This window comes from Artibeus jamaicensis, unplaced genomic scaffold (assembly GCF_021234435.1).
Source record: "Artibeus jamaicensis isolate MK-2021 breed Jamaican fruit bat unplaced genomic scaffold, CSHL_Jam_final contig_851, whole genome shotgun sequence".
Taxonomy (NCBI): Eukaryota; Metazoa; Chordata; class Mammalia; order Chiroptera; family Phyllostomidae; genus Artibeus; species Artibeus jamaicensis.
The window spans coordinates 4,048,638-4,069,701 of NW_026521986.1; the positions used below are offsets into that span (position 1 = coordinate 4,048,638).

At 39.3% G+C, this 21,064-nt stretch overlaps 1 protein-coding gene and 1 non-coding gene across 2 annotated transcripts; both read left to right on the plus strand.

Annotated features, from left to right (window-relative positions):
• Positions 1 to 1,016: 1,016 nt before the first annotated feature.
• On the plus strand, positions 1,017 to 20,858 carry SNAPC1 (small nuclear RNA activating complex polypeptide 1). Its single transcript, XM_037132427.2, has 10 exons — positions 1,017 to 1,197; positions 3,607 to 3,766; positions 3,927 to 4,067; positions 4,966 to 5,070; positions 8,291 to 8,449; positions 10,044 to 10,112; positions 10,773 to 10,835; positions 14,213 to 14,363; positions 15,888 to 15,986; positions 18,025 to 20,858. Exons 1-10 carry the CDS (start codon positions 1,070 to 1,072, stop codon positions 18,075 to 18,077), a joined length of 1,128 nt encoding a protein of 375 aa, XP_036988322.2. The 5' UTR covers positions 1,017 to 1,069; the 3' UTR covers positions 18,078 to 20,858.
• LOC119039638 (small nucleolar RNA SNORA24) lies at positions 5,295 to 5,425 on the plus strand. The gene has a single exon (XR_005080648.2). It is a non-coding gene; the product is annotated as a small nucleolar RNA SNORA24 (small nucleolar RNA).
• Positions 20,859 to 21,064: the final 206 nt, after the last annotated feature.

The following is a 21,064-nucleotide window of genomic DNA, read 5'->3' on the forward strand; positions in this document are numbered from 1 at the left end:
ATTAACGTGGCAGTGTTAGTAACATTCTGGTTTCCACACAGGTAGGACACACACGGATCTGCTATGCTTTTTATCGCACACAGTACATGTTATTCTGTATACATAAAATTAAAAAATAGATCAATGATCAGTAAAGTGAATTGAATTTCCATTTACAGACAGAAAACCCATGCTTTCCTATTATATTAGGATACTGCTCCTAGAGAATAAAACCAGCATGCCTTGCAATCAGAGAAATGGTGAAAAGTACAGACTACTACTCCATATCTAGTTCCAGGGATAAGAGGTGGAGTGTATAGAGAAAGCCAATTTAGCCAATAATAAGTACACATAAGGTAAAGACTTTCTGCTAAGCACTATGCTAGATCGTAGAGTAGGCGTGGGTGGGTGGTGGTGGGGAGATGTTTACAAAACAACTCAAGAATGGCTGCAGTAAGCATGTATCTCAAGTCTGGTGAGATCTTGCTTCCAGGTGTATCCTGTTCGCCTCAAATACATTTTTATAAAAATTCTTAACCCGCTCCCCCGGAAAAAAAAAAAAAAAAAGAGTGGTCGCAGAAGACAGCTTGGTCTACAAGGAGAGAGCCTCCCAGTAAACTCCCTACTGCGTTGGTACAGACTGCTAAGAGAATGAGTCCAGTCCATTTCCTAGTAAACCCTCTTTAGACCTCTTTCCACCAGGGGGAGCGTTGAGGTCTGAACTGGTCTTCCCTCTCTACTAAAAGCTGAATTCTGTCGCTCTTCCACCTTAAAGAAGAGTGATGGTAAGGGTAAAGCCAAATTTCATAAGCTAGCCTAATGTATGCCTAAATTCCTTCTTGGGCTCACATGACACTTGAGATACAAACATTCTCAAAGAAATTACAAGAGCTGATCTCAGTCCTTCGACTAACAGAGTGGAAGTATACGCGCAGTGAGAAAAGCGACCGCTTAGGGTGAGCCGATTGGAGGTGGAGCTAACGGAGCCCGACGACCAGTCACGGCGCGCGTGTGCGTCACGTCGTCGGAGGCGGGGCGTCGTGCTACGTTTCCTCGGCGACCGCTCGTGGTTTGCACGGCCTTTGCAGGTATGGGGACCCCTCCAGGCCTGCAGGCCGACTGTGAGACGCTGCTCAGCCGCTTCCAAGAGACTGACAGTGTACGCTTCGAGGACTTCACGGAGGTCTGGAGGAGCATGAAGTTCGGGACTATCTTCTGGTGGGTGTTTCTCGTCCGCTCCTAGCCTGTCTGGTCGCGTCCGCTCAAACGCGGCGCAGGTAGTTGCTAATCACCTCCACTCCTCTCTTCCAAGTCACCGCACCCGTAAAGGGCTTAGGAAAAGGGCTTTCTCTGAAGGCAACCCCCATCTTTCCTGGGGCGCCTTCCTTGCTCAGGCTACGTGCTTTCCCTGGGTGATTTCATTGGCTTCGGTTGCATCCTTTTGCGGCCTCTTCCCGCATATGTGGTTGTGCCTTGCTCCCTCTTTTCCATCCACTGCCAAGCCAGACCTAGGTCACCATCGTTTGCCCTCCTCCAGTCCTGTTCTCCTGGAACCCCATATTTCAAAACGAAAGAAACACCTAAGCAAAGACAACTCACGCTTGAATTCATTTTACCTGTAACAACCAAAGTTCTCTTTCAAAAGTGCAAATTTGACCAGGGCAATCCCTTGCTTACCCCCTCAGTGGTTTCCATTGCCTTTGGGATACAGCTCAGTTTCCTAACGGGGTTGGCTAGACAGGATCGGCCTCTGCCCTTCTCTGCAGCTTCGTTACCAATGTCCGCGCACTCACTCTCTTGCTCCAGCCCCTCTACAGGTGTTTCCAAGGTCTCTAGGCCCCTACAGGCCCCAACTCCCCTTGCCTGGCCACTTCATTCTTCACTCCGTTTAAGTTCAGATGCCCATTCCTCAGGGAAGCCTTCCTTTGCTCTTCTAGACTAAGTGAGGGATTCTGCTCTTTTTTTCCTTATACATTAAAAAATGTGTGTGTAGTTAAAAAAAAAGTATTAGTGTTTAAGAGTACAGATTATGGAGCCCAATTGAATTTGAACCTGAGTCCACTGAATGACTTGTTAAGTGTCTTATCTGGGCTTCCTTATCTGTAAAAGAGGGACAATGGTAATACCTCGGTTCTGATGATTAAATGAGCTAATTAATATATGTTAAGTGCACTCTAAGTGGCTAGTAAATGTTCAGTTTTGCTATTATTTAAAAAATTTTCCTCCATTAGACAGCTCTGAGAGGACAGTGACTGGATGAATTTGGTGTCTATTGGCATAATACATACAATATTGGAAAGGCTAAATAATTGATGAATGAGTTCCTGTGATTGAAACTTTGTTTTGCTGAATAAAATATAGAAGTTCTCTTTTTTCTCTCTGTTGATGTGAATTGCCAGTGTAGTTTGTACTTTGTAGGGATGGAGGATGGAGAGCTGTTTGTTGTACAAATAATGATAGGAGAGAGTTAATTTTTTAACTATTACATGTAATGCATTTATAGCTTCATGTATTTAATCCATAGAACAACTCTGAAAAGCAGGTAGAATGGATGTGTTATAGATGAGGAAATTGAGGTTTAAGGAATTTGAGTAATTTCTCCCTGATCACAAAGCCAGTAGGTAGTAGAGCAGATGTTGAAATCTATATGTTTGCCTCTTTCCAAAACCCATGGTCTTTCATTGCAATCCTCTTGGGAAAAGTGGTAGTTCAGAAACATTTTGCTGGGGTTACCTCAATTTTTAGCTAATGGAAAACTAAAAGGAAGAAAAAGGTAGAGCCACCTGAGGAATGGGGAATTTTCTTTAGAAGTTGCTTTGGTTGTCTATACTTACAGTAGGTATTTTGCATTGTTTTACTGTATTAATTGTTATTTTGAGAGACTAGGCTTTGGGAGTACAGAGGGGTTTACTTCCCTTTGCCCTGAAGAATTAGAAGGAGGGATGGGTTACATTATATTGTAGTCTCTAACTTTTTTACTTTGATGTCCCAAGGGCAAATGAGGTTTCATGTGAGTCCCTGAGAGTATTGAGAAAAATATCAATTATATATTAATATGGGTGTAGCTTGTGTATTTTATTCTGTAACACAACCACGGTTACTTTAATGTATTAAGTGTTTTAAATTCTTTTTTTTAAAGATTTTATTTATTTATCTTTAGAAGGGAAGAGAAGAAGAGAGGGAGAGAAATATCAATGTATGGTTGCCTCTCGTGTGTCCCCTGCTGGGAACTGGCCTGCAACCCAGGCATGTGCCCTGACTAGGAATCAAACCGTGATCGTGTGGTTCGCAGGCCCATGCTCAATCCACTGAGCCATGCCAGTCAGGGCATAAGTGTTTTAAATTCTTGACTTGGAATAATTTGTAACTCCTTCCCTTTTGCTCCCCAGTTCAGCGTGTCAAGTTGATGCTTTATGTAGATGTATCCTGTTTACGTAGCAGATGTTTACCTGTTTACCTGTACCTCCATGGAAGAAACATATCCAAGATTAAGTCTTTGTGCCTGAATCAGGAGGAGATCAGATGTAGGATGCCCATCCAGTTTCTCGTAGCTGCTAGAATATACCTCTTCTAATTTTTGTTCATTACTTATTTAAAGTCATGGCATATTTTCTCTTTGTTTTCTAGTGGTAAAATGAGAAATTTAGAGAAGAACACGTTTACAAAAGAAGCTTTAGCTCTGGCTTGGCGATATTTTCTACCTCCATATACCTTCCAGATCAGAGTTGGTGCTTTGTATTTGCTGTATGGATTATATAACACCCAACTGTGTCAACCGAAACAAAAGGTAATACCGATGAGTTGTTTTCCACCAGCAGAAACATGAAATGGGTACTTATTTTTACTGCAAACTGATTTATGTAGAAATGCCAGTGTTTCAAAATGCTAAAACATTTGTGAGGAAGATTTACATGTAGTAACAACTTTTTTACTTCTCTTGTCCGCAGATTAGAGTTGCCCTGAAGGATTGGGATGAAGTTTTAAAATTTCAGCAGGATTTGATCAATGCCCAGCATTATGACGCAGCCTACATTTTCAGGAAGCTACGACTAGACAAAGCGTTTCACTTCACAGCGATGCCCAAGTTGGTACGGTACCTAAAGTAGATTGTTTCTTCAAAGTGAGAAATTACAGTTCATTGTCCTTAAAAGGTCTCAGTCTCCATAGTGTGGAAAGAACATTATTGTATAGTTTCTAATACTTGCAGAAAGGCTTCTTAAAAAAGGAGAAAATGCTCCTCAATTACTCTTTGTTGGAAACAAAATTCAGTCTCTGCTTTTTTTTTTTTTTTTAATGTTATTTATTTATCTTTAGAAGGGAAGGGAAGGAGAGAGGGAGAGAAATATCAATGTATGGTTGCTTCTTGTGCATCCCTTGCTGGGAACTGGCCTGCAACCCAGGAATGTGCCCTGACTGGGAATCCAGCTGCGATCTTTTGATTTGCAGGCCTGTGCTCAATTCACTGAGCTACACCAGCCGGGGCTCAGTCTCTGCTTTTAAATGTGATGTGTTTCCAGGTGCTGTCTGGTAAAGAGATCGTTAGAAGAGAACGGTACATTCAGCATCTGCATTTGTTCATTGTTTTTTATTCAGACCTCAGAGGGGGTACTGTTGAAAGAGGAACAAAGAATTTGAATGTATGTTGGTGGAAAGTTGAGACTTTCACTAATAAGATATGATATTATTTCTTTGATCTTATGCCAGTTGAGACACTAGATTAGAAGAACGCTAGGTTCTAGGTTTGGCTCTGCCATCAGCTGGCAAGTATATGGGACTTCTCTGAGTCTCATTTGAGTTTCTAAGCACGTGGGTTATTGTCAGGGTTGTTTTAAAAGTCTAATAGTCTTTGAAAAATGGATTATTTAATAAATATACTTAGTGCTGGTTTTGTTTCATTCAGGATTACCGATAGGCAGTTTTTGTTGCTATCATACTTATTTCCATACTCAAAAAAATATACTTTAAAAGACATTCATTATCATATAGCTGTCATGTAGAATGAAGAAAAAAATTCAGCGAGCTGAAGTTACAGAAGAATTTAAGGACCCAAATGATCGTGTAACGAAACTTATCACTTCTGATGTATTAGAGGTAAAATTGCTTTTATTCTCTTTAAATTAAACTGTAAAAAAAGTGTTTTACTATTAATTAAAATGAGGTTATACCTTTTTCTACTGGTTACTGAAAATTTTTTAGTGGCTTTAAACAACTGTCGAATGCATATTATTTGCTCTAAAGTTTTAGAAATAACACAGCCTAACTATATGAAAATTTGTAAAACCTTGAACACAGCTGGAAACAAAGATGTAGCAGAGTTGCACGTGTCTTTGGGACCCATCGGCCCTGGCAGTCTCCCCTCGCAGCCTGGAGGAGCGTATCCTTGCTTATGGGCAAAGCTGGCACCGTTTACCTGGGGTCAGATTCTGACTTGCACAAGTTAACACTCTTAGCTTTTAAAAACCTGGAGGGTGCTGGGTTGTTGCGCAAAGATGGAACTATTTTCCACGTGTTTCTGTGAAGCGGATCTAATTGTTCTGATGGGCGATAGAAAACATTACAAGAGACTGAGGAATTCAGTGACACGGGTGAAGTCTCATTTAGTTTCCTGCAGTGCACAGGACAGATGTGATTTCACATCTCAACAGTTCCAGGATTGAGTGGCAAATGATGTCATGGAAACAAAATAATGTTCCTGGAAACTACCTAGGTAGTAGTTTCAGTATAGGCCTGAGTGTAATTTAGTCTTAAATTAGATTTTATTTATCTTTAGAGAGAGGGAGAGAAACATCGATGTGACAGAGAAACGTCAATAGTTTGCCTTTTATAAGCTCCCAGACAGGACCGAACCTGCAACCCAGGCATGTGCCCTGACTGGGAATTGAACCAGCCCAACCAACTAAGACATACTAGCCAGGGCTGAAAGTTATTTTTTTAAGTAAAGAATAAGCGAGTGCCTCCTTGTTGTAATTAAATAAAATGCTTGATTCATCTGGGGAAAAAAAAAGATGTAGAAGACTGGACTTGGATTCAGGATATTTACATTCAGATACTAAAACCACCATCTGTATTTGATTTTTTGGATAGGTCATAAAACAAGAATTTAAGTGATTTAATTTTAATTTTTTCAACAATACATGTTTATTAAGTTCCTTTTTTACAATGCTTATTTAAAAACTCACTACAAACTAGGAAGATCTAAGAGAACAGAGCCGAGGTGAGGCACAAAGGCCTTTTTTTAATGTTTATTGATTATTAGGGAGAGAGGAAGGGGGAAGAGAGGGAGAGCGACACTGATGTGAGAGAGAAACGCTGATTGGCTGCCTCCCGTACATGCCCCGCCAGAGGATCAAACCCACAACCTAGGTATGTGCCCTGACTGGGGATCAAACCTGCAGCCTTTTGGTATTTGGGGCTATGCTCTAACCACCTGAGCCCCGGCCAGGGCACAAACGCCTATGATTTTAGGGGGATTGCAGAGGAGAGGCCAGGCTTGGAGATGCCTGTTCCTAGCAGCTCCTGGAATGGAGTAGTCTGTGTGAAGCCATCCTGACTTTATCTCCATCTTGGCCTTGCCACAGACCTGCTTTGAGAGCCCTTTCTGTCAATGCCTCTCTCGATTCTCTTTGTCCTTGTAGAGCCTTTGGCCCGTACTCATCGATCGTCCTTAAATTCAGTATTTTTCTACTTTCCATCTACTGCTTGCAAATGCTTTTGTCTCCATGTTAGCACACTTGAATTCTGGTCATCCTTCTGCCACTCATTAGTTCCAGTCTGTGGGTAAGGAGGCATAATGAAATGAAGAGAATAAGATGCTGAATTAAAATGTCCGATTTTTAATTCTAACTCTGCTACTTAAATATGACCTTCAGCTAATTATTTCATTTCTAAGTCAGTTTTTCCATTTATACAGTTATACTAATGACCATTACGTGGTGAGTTTCGAACATGTGCCAGGAACTGTGTTATATGTTCTATGTATGTTTATCTCACTAATCATCATAGTAACCTTGCAGAGGAAGTGGTGTTTTCCTAATTTTAAAAACAAGGAAACTGAGGCCCAGGGAAGTTAAGTAATTTGCAGAAACTAAGGTCCAGATATTTGATTTAAATGTCCAAGTAAGACTCCAAAGTCTGGACATTTTCTTTCATTTCCTAACACTTAACTGTATTAGTGCTTTACATCAGGCAGAACACTCTCGCTTGTATATGCTCACGTAATATTTTCATGGTGGGTTAGGTGGCCTTACTCCATTTTGTACATACGCGGAACATGAGTCTCAGGTTGAGGGATTTGCTCAAGATCACAGCCTAGCAAGTGGCAGAACTCGGGCCCGAACCAGGCCCAGCTAGTGCTCTTTCCCTGGGATGGCGCTGCATGTGGTAAAATAACGGGTGTACAGTGCGTCATAAACTGTGAAAGGTCAGGGGCTCCGCCTGCCTGGGCACCTTCCCTCTGGAGATGCTCCGTGTATGAGCACTCGTCACTACTGAGCAGTTTCTGATTCCTTGAACAAATCCTGCTAATTCTACCCAAATCTCCTAGAAGCGAGCTGAGTAGCCTGATTTAGGGGTGACTCAGATGTCGTGGCCATCTGTGAAAGAAGTATCAGTAGTCCCCTGCTGCTCTTTGAGCCACGTCCCAATACTGGTTTTATTTGATTTCGTAAGTCTGCCTGCAGTGTGCTGCCCTTCTCCGTACCCCTTAGACCTGCCCATGCAGATGGAAGTTTCTGAGGGAGGAAGGTCTAATGAATAAGTAAGGCCTCAAATGGGGTCACAAATCCCCTCTATTTCTTTTAATCCTACATTCTAACACCAAAGTAATGATGAGATACAGGCATATAGGCTTTGAAGTTTGTGAAAGTCATCGGCACATCTCTGGAGGATTAAGTGGAGTCCTCATCCAAGGAACCTCCGGTCGAGGGTAAAGAACTATGTAAATATGCTCAAAATGACAATATAAAAAAATGCTTCTTAGTTATTATCAGTAGTGATATTCAATGATATTTTATTAGCAATTTTGTTATACCCAGGAGTGTAATCCTTTATTAACTGGTTAGTCTTTTCCCAAACAGTGTATGTTACTTCATGTTTGTTGAATTGAATTGAACGATACATACCTCTGAAAGCAGCCCATGCTTCATTACTAAAGCTGTACCGTTTTGTTTACACGGTTATATAATTTTCAATGTACTATAGCATGTTACTCCTTATCAGCAGTCACTTTGGAATGTCATTTTATTTTGTGTTGGTTTTGCCTGTAAATTTCTTCTATAAAGTGGAAATAAAAGACTCATCTTTTCGCCTTTAGGAAATGCTGAATGTTCATGACCATTATCAGAACATGAAACATGTAATTTCAGCGGATAAGTCCAATCCAGACAAAGCCCTCAGCTTGATAAAGGATGATTTTTTTAATAATATTAAGAACATAGTTTTGGAGCATCAGCAGTGGCACAAAGACAGGAAGGTATGTGACTGTTCATTTGATACCTCACCTTGGCATTTCTGCTGCACACGTGGCTGACAAGGGCGAGGACGTTGAGAGGCGGCCTGGCCAAGTGGCTACGTTCCGTGGAGCTGAGGTGTAGAGGGCTTTACTTTCCTTTGACACTTGTTAGCTATGTGATGTTATTTAACCTTATAAGTAAGTTTTGTACATATTGTATATATAATCAAGTAATTCTAATTAATGACAACTTTGTAATGTACAATCAAATTATATAATTATAGAGGAATGAGCCATCTTGGTATACCACAGAGTTATTGCAATGTTTGTAATTTAGCATTTTCCAGAGGATACACAGCCGTCTTTGGGCCACATCCTGCTCACAGAGGTGTTTTGTGTGGCACAGCATCGATCCTGACATGAGCGATTTTGAATCAATTACCGACATTTAAATATTTGCAGACTGCATGTGATATTCCAGACATCCAGCTTCTCTTGAGAGTCCGAGCTTTGGCAGCACTGGTCCCACGCTGCAGACCTGCGTGGTGGCTTCTCCCATGGGCTCCACCAGCCTTGGTTCATTACCCTTTACAAATCCCATCGACACAGACCTGCAGTTTGGTTTTCTGATCCAAATACTGAGGCCAGAGCTACCTGTACGTCACATTAACCTTTCCAGCTGGAGAAACGTTTTTGCTATGGAAACCTGAAGGCTGGCCTTGCTAAATTTACCTTTGAAACCACTACCTCATCTTATTTTAGTAAATACTTCTGAAAATAAGGCAAAAATAAGCAACTTCTAATTATGTACTGTGTGTGCGATAATGTGTTAGTGCTTTCTCAAATGCTAGATAGATATCTTTCATCGTGTTTTCAGAAGTATTTGATGCCGCCTTTTGGCTTTCTGTTATATAAAGGGAACTGGCTGAAATTAATTTGAGTAAAACATACACAAGGAAAGTGACGAGGAGATGACGGTCTTGGGGAGAAGGAAATACTTTGCTTCCTGTACCCACATTTATTTTAATGATGTAGCATTTTAGAATGTTTGAGTAGTACTCTCTTTCATGTTTTTTTAATTAAATATTACTATAAATCCTTACTTTAGTATATATTTACTGATTCTAGAGAGAGAGAGGGAGGGAAGGAAGGAGAGAGAAAGAGAGAAATATTGATGTGAGGGAGAAGCATAGATCAGTTGCCTCCCGTATACGCCCTGATCAGGGCACAGCCTAGGTACATGCCTTGAGGACCAAACCCACAACCCTTTGGTGCACGGGACAACACTCCAACCAACCAAGTCACTCAGCCAGGGCAGTTCTCTTTTTTAACAAACTTTCATGAAGGAAAGAAGAATAAACCAATTTTCTTGACCACATAAGTGTATATTATCCTTCATTTGGAGGATTTAGGCATTTTATTGATGAACTTTAGAACACTTTTGACACCTAACCATGATCTTAATGTCAGGTGGTGAGCTGTACTGAAATAACGTGAAATGATCTTTCAGTTTTTCAGTAGTTAAGTAATTCTCACTGTTATGAAATTGACTTGCAATTAATTTTTAGTTAATTTGAATTGTTAATCTGTATATGTGAAATTTTTGCTCTTTCAGAATTCATCCTTAAAATCAAAAGTTAAGGATGGAGAAGAAAAGAAGGAAGGAAATTCACAAGAATCAGAGGTCAGAAAAATTCACTGATTGCTTCTGGTGTAGTAGTTTGATTAACTTTTTATTTTATGTGTAGCTGTGATTCTGTATACTAAGCATTATGATCCTTGGTCAGTATCTTAGAAAATTCTGAAACATGGGGTTCTGTGAAAAGCTAGTTTGTTTTTTACTGGAAGCCTTGAGTAAGACTATGTCAGGTGTAGACTGGGAGTAGGGTGTTGACTGTTTTCATCGTTGGTGGGCAGGATGATGCTGGAGGTGCCTGAGTCCCTGCAGGGGCAGAGTGAGGATTCTTTCGTATGTCTTTTCTCACTTCCTGTCCATCTTTCAGCTGGTGTGCAGCGTCTTGCCTCAGGAGTTTTCATCTAACTCAGTGGACGAGACAAGGGGCTGGCTGTTTGTGGCCATAGACTGATGAGAAGGGAATGGTTTCATCACGAGTGATCTTTTCCTTTTATCCCCCGTAATACCCAGTGGCTGTGGGGATGGCATCACGGCATCTGCTGTGAGGATGTGGTGCGGGTTTATGTGTCTTTACTCAGTATGTGTCCAATAGGTGTTACTTTCTTATACTCTTCCTCTGTCTAAAATCTTGTTTCTGTGGGTATTCATAATTTCACTTAATGTTTACGTGTTCTAACTTTTTCTTTTCTTGTATATTTTTACTTTTAGAGTTGTGAAAGGGCAGAAACATTAGCAAAAATTAAATCAAAGGCCTTTTCAGTTGTTGTTCAGGTAAGTTATTTCTTTAATAAGGTAATTGAGAAATTGACTTGCCATTTTCTAAATTACACTTTTATTTTTCCTCTAAGTAATACATGTACAGGGTTTAAAATGTCTAATAGTACTGTATGGCTTGTATAACCCAATAATCTCCTGCTCCGGCACTTCCTACCCCTGTATTCTAACCTCAAGAGGCAACCATCTTTAACTTTTTCTCACTTAATTACTTCTGGTATTTACCTGCAATTTTGATGCCATTGTTTTTTATTGTCTTCCAGCTTTTCTTTTCCTGTTCATGGAAGGCTTTAGGAGTTTCTGTTTATCCTTTAAGTTCTGAAAATTCATGATAGTAATAACTTGGTATAGTTATTACAGTGCCCATTGTTGTGGGCATTGTCTGATTCGAGGGCCTTCAGTTGGGAGGAATTTTTTTTTAAGGTTTTATTTATTTATTTTTAGAGAAGGGAGGGGAGGGAGAAAGAGAGGGATAGATCATCACACATCAATGTGTGGCTGCCTCTTGCATGTCCCCCACCAGAGACCTGGCCTGCAACCCAGGCATGCGCCCTGACTAGGAATCGAACTGGCAACCCTTTCGTCCACAGGCTGGCACTCAATCCACTGAGCCACAGCAGCCAGAGCTCAGAGGAATTTTTTGTATTTTTTCTTTGCTTAGAGTTCTTTGCTGCATTTTTGCTCTTTATCTTTTCTTGAACTTTTATTTTATTATTTTCCTTTGTTTTTAATCTCTATTTTCAGGGAGATTTCTTAAACTTTGTTTTCTGAACATTATATTGGATTTTTAAGTTTCCGCTGATGTTTTTTCATTACTAATGTTTTTTTCTTGTTCTATGAATCTTTTTCCACTTAAACATATTCTTTTCTTTTTTTAAAAAAGATTTTATTCATTTTAGAGGAAGGGAGGAAGAAAGAGAGGCAGAGAAACATCAATGTGCGATAGATACATGGATAGGTTGCCCTTTGCACGCCCCCAGTGGGGGACCTGGTCTGCAACCCAGGCGTGTCTCCTGAGAGTTGAACCAGGGACCTTTTCATTGGAAGTGGGCACTCAGTGTGCTGGGCCACACCAGCCAGGGCTTAAAAATATTCGTTATGTCTTTGTTTCTCTAGACGAATTACCTTATCTCTTTGTGCACGTTACAGTTTTTTGACATTTCCTCCTTTCCCTCTGGAGTTCATATTTTGGTGGCTTTTTCAAATGTTTGAAGATCCTTGGATCATATTTAAGAGTGGAGATACAGCTTTTTTAATCTCAGATAAGCCCAGCTGCTGGAGTTTGGAAAGCCTACGGGGAGAATTGGCCAAGAGGCTTACCGTTCCTTACACAGGTTTCACTTCACCTCCCTTTTTACAGTGAGAGGGTCTGTCCCCTTCCTCGGCTTTGCCAGCCTCCTCCGGCCTACAGCCTTTTTGGTTTAGACGCTGCAGAGAGCCAGCCTCCTGTTTTCTATAGGAAGAAGTTGGTTGTTTAATTTTGAGGCTGAGAATTGGGACTGTAATCCCTAAGTAGGTTTTCAACACATCTACCCATTTTTTAGTCCCATTTCTGATGGCTTCAGTTCCTGATCCACTTGGATTAGCTTACTTTCTAGTAACTTCCTCCGTATGGGCAATTAGGTTTCAGCTTTCTTCATTCTGTTGTGACCTGTCATTCACTTCCCCACTTCCAGATTTTTTTCACAGACGCCGTGTTTCTTATTATTTTTGTTTTGTGAGATTTTTCATTTTTGTTCCTTTACTCTCAGTTTAGTGGCACTTCAGAAGGGGGCACTGATAAATTTAGGTGACTAATATTATTTTTTTCCTGGATTTTTTCCATGAATGTAAGAATGTATTCTGTGGGAAAGTACTGTCATTTTTAGTTATAGAAATAAAAAAATAAATAAAAAATTAAAAGTGACTGTAGATTATTTGTTATATATGTACATGCCACAGTAAACTGAGTATAAGGTATTGTTGAATAAAAGCACTAAGAGCAATAAATTAATTGCACGTTCTTTGAAACCAGAACTGTTTCCTTATTATATAGTGGTCACTGATACTTAAGAAATTATGAAATAATTTTTAAAAATCATTTAATTAGAATATAATCCCCATAAATTGTTAGAAGTGAGTTATTGCATTGTTTTGTTTTTTTTCTCTATTGAGATACAGTTAATATACAGCACACAGTAGCTATTAGCCAGTTGTTAATACCTCCCTGCACTGCATATGTGCCATTAACTCAAAGCCACTGTGTTAACCAGGGCTCTGCTTAGGCACTGACTGCTGGACCGCAAACTCCCTGGACTGTCTGGCCACATCTCACCTTTTATGTTGCCTTCACTGTCGTCAAGTGCTCTGCATGACAGCTCCAGCCTTGCATGTTGCCAGGTTCAGGTGCAATAAAAAGGGAGGATTTTATTGCCTAACAATTTAACAGAATTCTGAAATCGAGTCTCATCAGTTATAATGCAGATCATTTGCCCACCCCTGGACAAACTAGAGGTCATGAAATTCACTTTGACTAGATCAGGGCCATTATGGCCAGAGCTGGAGCCAGGCATAAAGTGGTTCCACGCAGACACATGGTGGTAACTAAGGAAAATCAAATTTCAGAAGAAAGGGAGACTAGGTGATTGGGCAGTAAAGCAGAGTACTTGTCCTGTGTGCCTGCACTTCCCAACCGTGCAGCTGCACCCTCACGTCGGTCCAGTCTGAGTGGGCGGTAATGGCGGCTGCAGGAACTTGCTCCTTGTCATGATGCAGGAGTGTGCACGTGTGACAGGTGTTAGCCAGAATAATGGCACAGCACTGAAGACGAAGATGGGCACTGAGTCTGGCACAAATAGTGCTTAAAAAAAAAACTTTATTTATTTAAATATTTTATTTTATTTTTTACGATTACTTATTTATTTTTAGAGAGAGGGAAAGGGAGGGAGAAAGAGAGGGAGAGAAACATCAGTGTGTGGTTGCCTCTCATGTGTCCCCCACTGGGGACCTGGCCTGCAACCCAGGCATGTGCCCTGACTGGGAATTGAACCACAAACCCTTTGGTTTGCAGCCCACGCTCAATCCACTGAGCTACACCAGCCAGGGCTCCTTTTTTTACTACATAAAAATCTTTCATTACAAAATCATAAGCATGTAATTTTATGATATAACAATATCACACTCAAGCACACCATATGACATTTTAGGTGAGATGTTTAAATCGTCGTCCGTCTCATGGGCAACAATCATGGTTGTCCAGCCACACACGGTGGTGTTACTTCTGCCAGACCCTGTGTTTTTCTAACTTTTTTCACATCTTTGATTTTATATTTTGTCTGTATCTGTTGGATTCATTTTGTAATTCATTGTGAGTCATTGAATTTCTAACTCTTAAGGCTTCCAAGTCAAGAAGGCATCGTCAAGTCAAACTTGACTCTTCTGACTCTGATTCTGCATCTGGTCAAGGACAGATCAAAGCAACCAGGAAGAAAAGAAATAAAGAAACGTTGAAATCAGTAGGAAGGAAGTTGTCTTCCAGAAAAAGAGGTAGCTTTTAAAGTCTTTTTGAGACTCAGCAAGGGAGAGTGGGTCTTATTTATAGTCTTCCTTCACTCATTTTTTGTTATAAAAAAGGATTAGATATGTGTTTGAGAACCTCGTGAGATTTAATATAAAAAATAAATGAATTATCTTACATTCTTAGAATTTTACTGCAGAAAGAGAGTTTAAGGAGTCATCAAATTAATCATTTCATAGGTTATGAAATTTACACCCAGACAGATTGATTAGTATAACCTGTTCAAAGTGCTATAGCTAGGTAGTTATAGAATTAGTCTAGAATTTTCCAGATCATACTTTATTAGTAATTTTTGTGTGTGAAACAAACTTACGTATAGAATAAGGTATGGTGAGCAGTAACATTCTATAAACCATATTTCCCTCTAGCTAGAATAGTTAAGCTATACCTGCATTTTTTTGAAATACCAAAGTTATTTGGTATTTGGTTCTTAAAGAAATGACTTATTTAAAAGTTAAAGTTTAAAAAAATATATACAAAAAAAGGATTAGAAACATTAGTAAATACTTAAGCTCCGATATAGGACACTTCTAGCTATTACCAGGAATAGTATGGTAGGTAGTTGGGAACAAACTGAAAATACTGGGTTGACCAAAAAGCTGTGGTTTTTTCCGTAAAATAAAAGACACATTTTTCATTTTCACCAGTAACTTTATTTATCTGGATATTTGAGTACCGGCCATCTCCCACATGGTATAACATTGATCGGTCTCAACTAGTGTCTGGATTTGCTTGCTATCAGCTTCAGCTGGTCTGCACAGCCGTGCAGCATTGTCCAGTGAGAAATATCCAGCATAAAACTTCACAAACCACTTTTGACACCTTTGATCAGTCACAGAGCCTTCTCTGTACACTACACAAATCTTTTCTTTTGCATTTCAGTTGTATTTTTACTTTTCTTGAAATAGTAAAGTATAATATGCCAAAAATGTTGTGTGTTTTTTCCATCTTCAATATTAAAATGGCTACCCTAAACTTCACCTATTTTGATGATTTTTTAAAATTAATTTATTTTTAGAGAGAGGGTTAGGGAGAGAGAAAGAGAGGGAGAGAAACATTAATGTGTGGTTGCCTCTTGTGTGCCCCCTAGAGGGGACCTGGCCCACAATTCCAACATGTGCCCTGATTGGGAATCGAACCAATGACCCTTTGCTTCTCAGGCCTGTGCTGAATCCACTGAGCCAGCCAGGGCACATGAATTATTTTAAAAGCATGCTGTTATGACAGCTGTCACAATACAGTCTAACAAAATTGTTTTGAATGAAGTTAAAGACAAGCACTACTAGAGCCATCTTATGGAAAAAAACAAATGAACTTTTTGGCCAACCCAATACTTAAAAAAGACATTTTGAAATGCACATTTTTGTTTACCATTACAATTTTAGCTTTCAGTTTAGAAATCTAATTTTATATTGTAATAATGACATTGTATAACATTTTTATCAAAGATTAACATTATTTTCATATAAAATCATCTTCCCATCTGTTTTCAGGAGATGTACAGAACCTGCAGAAGGAAGACAAATGTTTGAGTCTGAGTATGCCTGTAATTACGGAAGAGGATGAGGAGAACGGAAGTCAGAGTGAAGCAGGTAGAGACGAGATTTTGTCCTGCTACTGAGGGGAAGCTCGAAGAGCATGGGGTTTGGCTGTGTGTTCTTGTTGTGCTTTCACCTAAGGCACATGGGAGAATTTTAGCATTAATCATACATACTGTTAATGAAGACACTCACAGTAGTAATTGGTAATCCATCAGCGATGGTGAATGTAATATGTATTAAGAACAGCGCCTGTTGACTTTTTTTTCATTTGGGTTCTATATTCATTGAGCAAGCATTCATTTGGTGTGTCTTAGTGTCAAGCACCTAGCAAGGTAGAGGTATATAAAGATACATATGACAAGAATTTAAGAACCATTTTCTTTTAATCATAGTAATTGTAGATGTGAGCACTGTGACTGGCCCACAGTGGACCTAAGTATTTGTTGAATGAATCCTATCAGTCTGTGCCCCCAGTAACCTTACAGTTTAGTGTGGAAGGGAAATAAGCCAGCACATTATGGTGAAGGGAGTCAGGGTGCCGTGAAAGCACATGGAAGACAGAGAACAGACAAGTGAAAGGGAGTGTCTTTCCTTCAGAAATCCGAGTGCTTCTGTGGTTTGCTTACATCAGCACAAAATAGCCCTTTACTGTCTTGTGAGTTTCAGACTCCTTTCTCTCCTGTCTCGCATGCTGGCTTTTACTGTGTGTGCGTGTAAACTATTAGTCACACACGCATCTTTATGGCTAGCCAGCAAGTCCTATTCCAAAATCATTAGCTTGTTACTTCTAAAAAGTTGGTTTTCATTCATCATAATTATATATGCACATAATTTAATAATTCAAATGATTTTTATAATACTCATTATAAGAAGCCAGTCTTCTAACTCTGACCCCCATGTATTACTCCCCAGGGAGGGCCACTTTTAACCCGTTACTAATTATTGTGGCTTACCTCTGTGTCTCTAAATAACCTGTTCATATCGCCATCTGTTCATACTTCAACTCTGTGGATTATGTATTGACTACCACTGAGGAAGGTGAGGATTTAATTCCCTTGTATCCTTTGCTTCCCACCCTAACACCCGAATGCTGTCCAGCCCCACCCTCCCGATATAATTATTATTTAGTTGTGTTGGTATTCAGCATTTACAGAACATTATTGGCAGTAGTGCCATGGATGTGCTATGATTCTTCCTTAACCTCTACGTTTTATTATTTTCTCTAGAGAGTTAATAAATTCTTTTTGCCTTACTAATTTATTTTTTCTGTGTACTTGTCACTGTTATTGACCCCCAGACTCCTCGTCCTCAGTTGTAAGTCCCCTCTTGGTGCGCTCAGGTGCGCCAGGCATCCGCCAGTCGCACCAGTGGGAAGAAGTCTCCTCCAGGCCTGGGGGGTGCTTTCCTCTGGGCGGTTGGTTCACGGGGACCGCTCGCCTTGTCCTGGCGGCTGCATTCTTCTAGGAGTATGTTTTCTTTTTCTTTTCTTATACCTTTTCCTGTTACTCCCCTTTTGTTTTTCATTGGTGGGGAATATTTCTTTTTTTTACATTTTTCATAATTTTCATGTTTTTGTATCTTCTGTTATTTTTCTTGTTTTTAATGACCAGTAACTACTAGGTTTACAACTGTTTCTACATGGACACCTGTTTGCGTGTTGGTTCTGGCGTCTGCTGTGATAGCCAAAAAGATGTATGGTAGTAGTGTTTTGGGTTGCATTTTCAGGTTTAACGGAAATGAAATTGAAATCTCAGGCACTTTATCTCTTGTTGCACTGGCGTGGAGACCTCTCAGGTCTTGCATACTGTGTCCGTGCTAATAATAGGGAGGGCACATATGAAACAACTTCCAAGTAGCTAATTTATTAAGTAGGATTTAAGATAACTAGAGTCTGCATTAGTAAGTTTTCAGCTGCAATAACATTTTGAGGAAAACTCATGTATATATCAGGTTTAAGACTTCTTGTTCCAGCTTTGCTGTGTGGCATTCTTATTTAATACCAGTCTATCATCTGTATAGTTTAAATGCTTATTACCGATTAAGTATTATTTTTGTAGAGCTGACAGACTTCTTAATTTTATGTTTTTAGAGGTCACTGCACCCAAGAAGAAAAGAAAACTCAGAAAAAAGAGTCTGGTGTAGAGTTTGTAATTTCGAACCTTCTGACAGAAGAAAAGATTTATATTTTGTATATTGAACAGAAGACTTCCATTATTAAAAATACTTGTTCTGAGAAACAATAGGTTATTTCTTTGAAATGGCAATACTTTAACGGTTGTAAAATAAAAATACAAAAACTTAGAGTAAGAATTTATTCAAATTTTAACACTTTTTGTGAAATCTGCATAAACGGAGAGAAAAATTTGATTTAGAATGTAATAGAAGTAATCCTGTTATTTAAAAAATTTTAACATTTTTAATAACTTTAGTGATATTTGTTAAGTACAGTTTTGGTAATATATTAAAAAACTTTTTTTTGAAATACTAATGTTTACTGCATATAAATGGCTAATTGTTTTGTATATATAATTTGTTAATGGATTTATGATTTTTATTAACTATATATTATATGGTTAAGTGCACTAAAGTTTTTGCCTTATTTGCTTTATTTTTTAATATATGAAATTTATGTTGTTGGTAACTTATGTGATTGATAGCTTAAGAAGCTTAGTTTCCACTTTTGTAGTCAATTATGTATATTTTGGTGCTTGTTTTAAAGCTCTGTCAGCCTGACATTTACGTGTGTATGTATGTATTCCGTTTATATATGTAGATACATGTAGGTATCTGTCCAAATATATACATATAACATGATTAGTAAATATATTAAGTACAACCTTTAACTACTGATTATTTCTGATAAAATCTTAAATGGAGATTGCCTGAGCTGTGTTGTTTAAATTGCTGGCAGGAGCGGACCATCTCCCTACCGTGTGGGCTCACCTGTCTGACACTCCATTCTGCTCCATGCCATTTTCCAGCATTGTGTGTTCAGGAATTCTGCAAATGCCCTCTGAGTGACAGTGTGTGATACCTATAATCTTTTCAAATGAAACGACTAACTTGCCCAAGTAAAACTTTAATTCATTAGAATCATATGTCATCACACTAGCTACTCAACAAAATTGTTTCCCATGCATGGCATGTGGACATTGGGCAGAGCTTCTGGGATTTAAATATTTTAGGGTTGGGACACTTGGAAGTATGGATCCATTATTGGCCACTTGTAGACCAGGTTATTTGTTAGAACTTGTCCGATCATTAAAGTTTATATCATTGTACAGCTAACACAGTGAGTAGCCCTCTATTTTTTCATAACAATACTTGTAAAACAGTGGGTATCATTTCACATGTACAGTGAAGAAACTATACCTTAGGATGCCTTGCCACACTTTACAGAGTTAGTAAGTGGTGTATCTGTGGGTACAACAGCAGACTCTGGCCTGTCATTTCATTGCCATTTCGTATAAGCCGACAGAAACAGAAATCCAGAGGAGTGCCTTTGACTGTGAGCATTAAACTATTTCCATATGGCTTGAACAATAAAGTGTATTTTAAAACCAGATGAGTCTAGTTATATGCTGTAGTACCTCAGTTCCGTGATGGCTTCATAGACGCAGGTTTGGGTCCTTGGGGAGGGTTTTATGTCAGTGCAGGGGGCTGTTCACCAGCCAGGTCCCAGACACTAGCCAAAAGCCAACCACGCAGGCAGGCCTTCCTAAGGACAGCAGTCTGAAGCCCTGCTGTGTCACCTCTTCTGCACAGGTGGGCTCTTGTCATTTTTTCACTGTTTCCAACAATGCTGGGTTGACCTTTGTGTGTACATCTCGGCTCACTGAGGTTGGTGTTTCTGTTGGATAGATTTACATGTGAGTGTGCTCATCAAATTGTGTGTGTGTGTATACACACACATACAATTTTGATAATTGTTGCCAAATTGTTCTCCAAAAATACTGCCAATTTACATTTCTACTGTTTTTGCGAGGGACTGTATACTGTTTATCTTCGTAATTGTCAGTTGAATATATCCTAAATCTTAACAACAGCAAATGTAGAAAGATAGATAAAAGTAACAAAATTATACTGAGGAAATGTGAGTCGGTAAAGCATCTGTAGTGTTCTAGCTGATAGCAAGTTTTTCATGAATATATTATGAAAATATGGTGTGAATCACTTGATAGCCTTGTTTCAAATGTGAAATCGGAACTTACTGAACAGAGTTGAAATAGAAAATATTTGTGTTCAACAGTAGGTTTTCAGAATTAAAATGTGTTCAAATACTAACTACCTGTTAAATTAAGCTGTTTCCATTTTCAACTTAATTGTAATAAAATGGCTGTATGAACTCATAAATACATGATTTTAATATTAGTTATTAAATTAATGTTTTGTAAGGGAAGAGGCAGTGTGGCAATGTTCATAAACAAGCTGCATTTTAAAATCATACCACTTCCAGAAACCTGAATACATGAAAGTATTGCTCAAAGTAGAGAATTGGGATTACAGTAGTTTATAATGTTATATGCCAGTTTTACTTGGATCTGAAAAGCAAAGCAGGAATAAAAGAAGTTGGGACCATAAAGGAAATGGAGCTTCTATGGATGCTGACGGAGGAATCGTTTTCATTTTGAAAATAAGGTATCGGAATTGATTTCTTCAGAAGGAAGCTACTCTGAAAACGTGCAGTTGTGTTGAGAAATCCTTGTGTGTTGTTTTTGTTTTCTGGTACTGTTACAGGTTTTCTTTGTTTTCTGGTGCTGTTACAGGTTTATGTTGTGTGAGCACACCTGAGCTCCCATTGGGGTTTATAACCTTTCTCTTGATGCGTCAGAGGCTTCCTAACTGTGTGTGGGTACATTCAGTGGGAGGAGACACTCCCAATCTCTTTAACAACCGATTAAAGCGCTCCTTCCCTGAAACAAACACAGTTGTATGGCCTGCAAGGTATTTTCTACTGCCAAAGAAGGGGTAATAAACCAACTTTTAGGCAAAGACTCTGTCTTACGCAGCAGGGGTCCCCAACCTCCGGGCATGGTGTACGGGTGGGGCCTGTTAGGTACCAGGCTACACAGCAGGAGGTGAGCTTGAATGTAATGTGCTTGAATTGTCCCCAAACCATCCCCCTACCC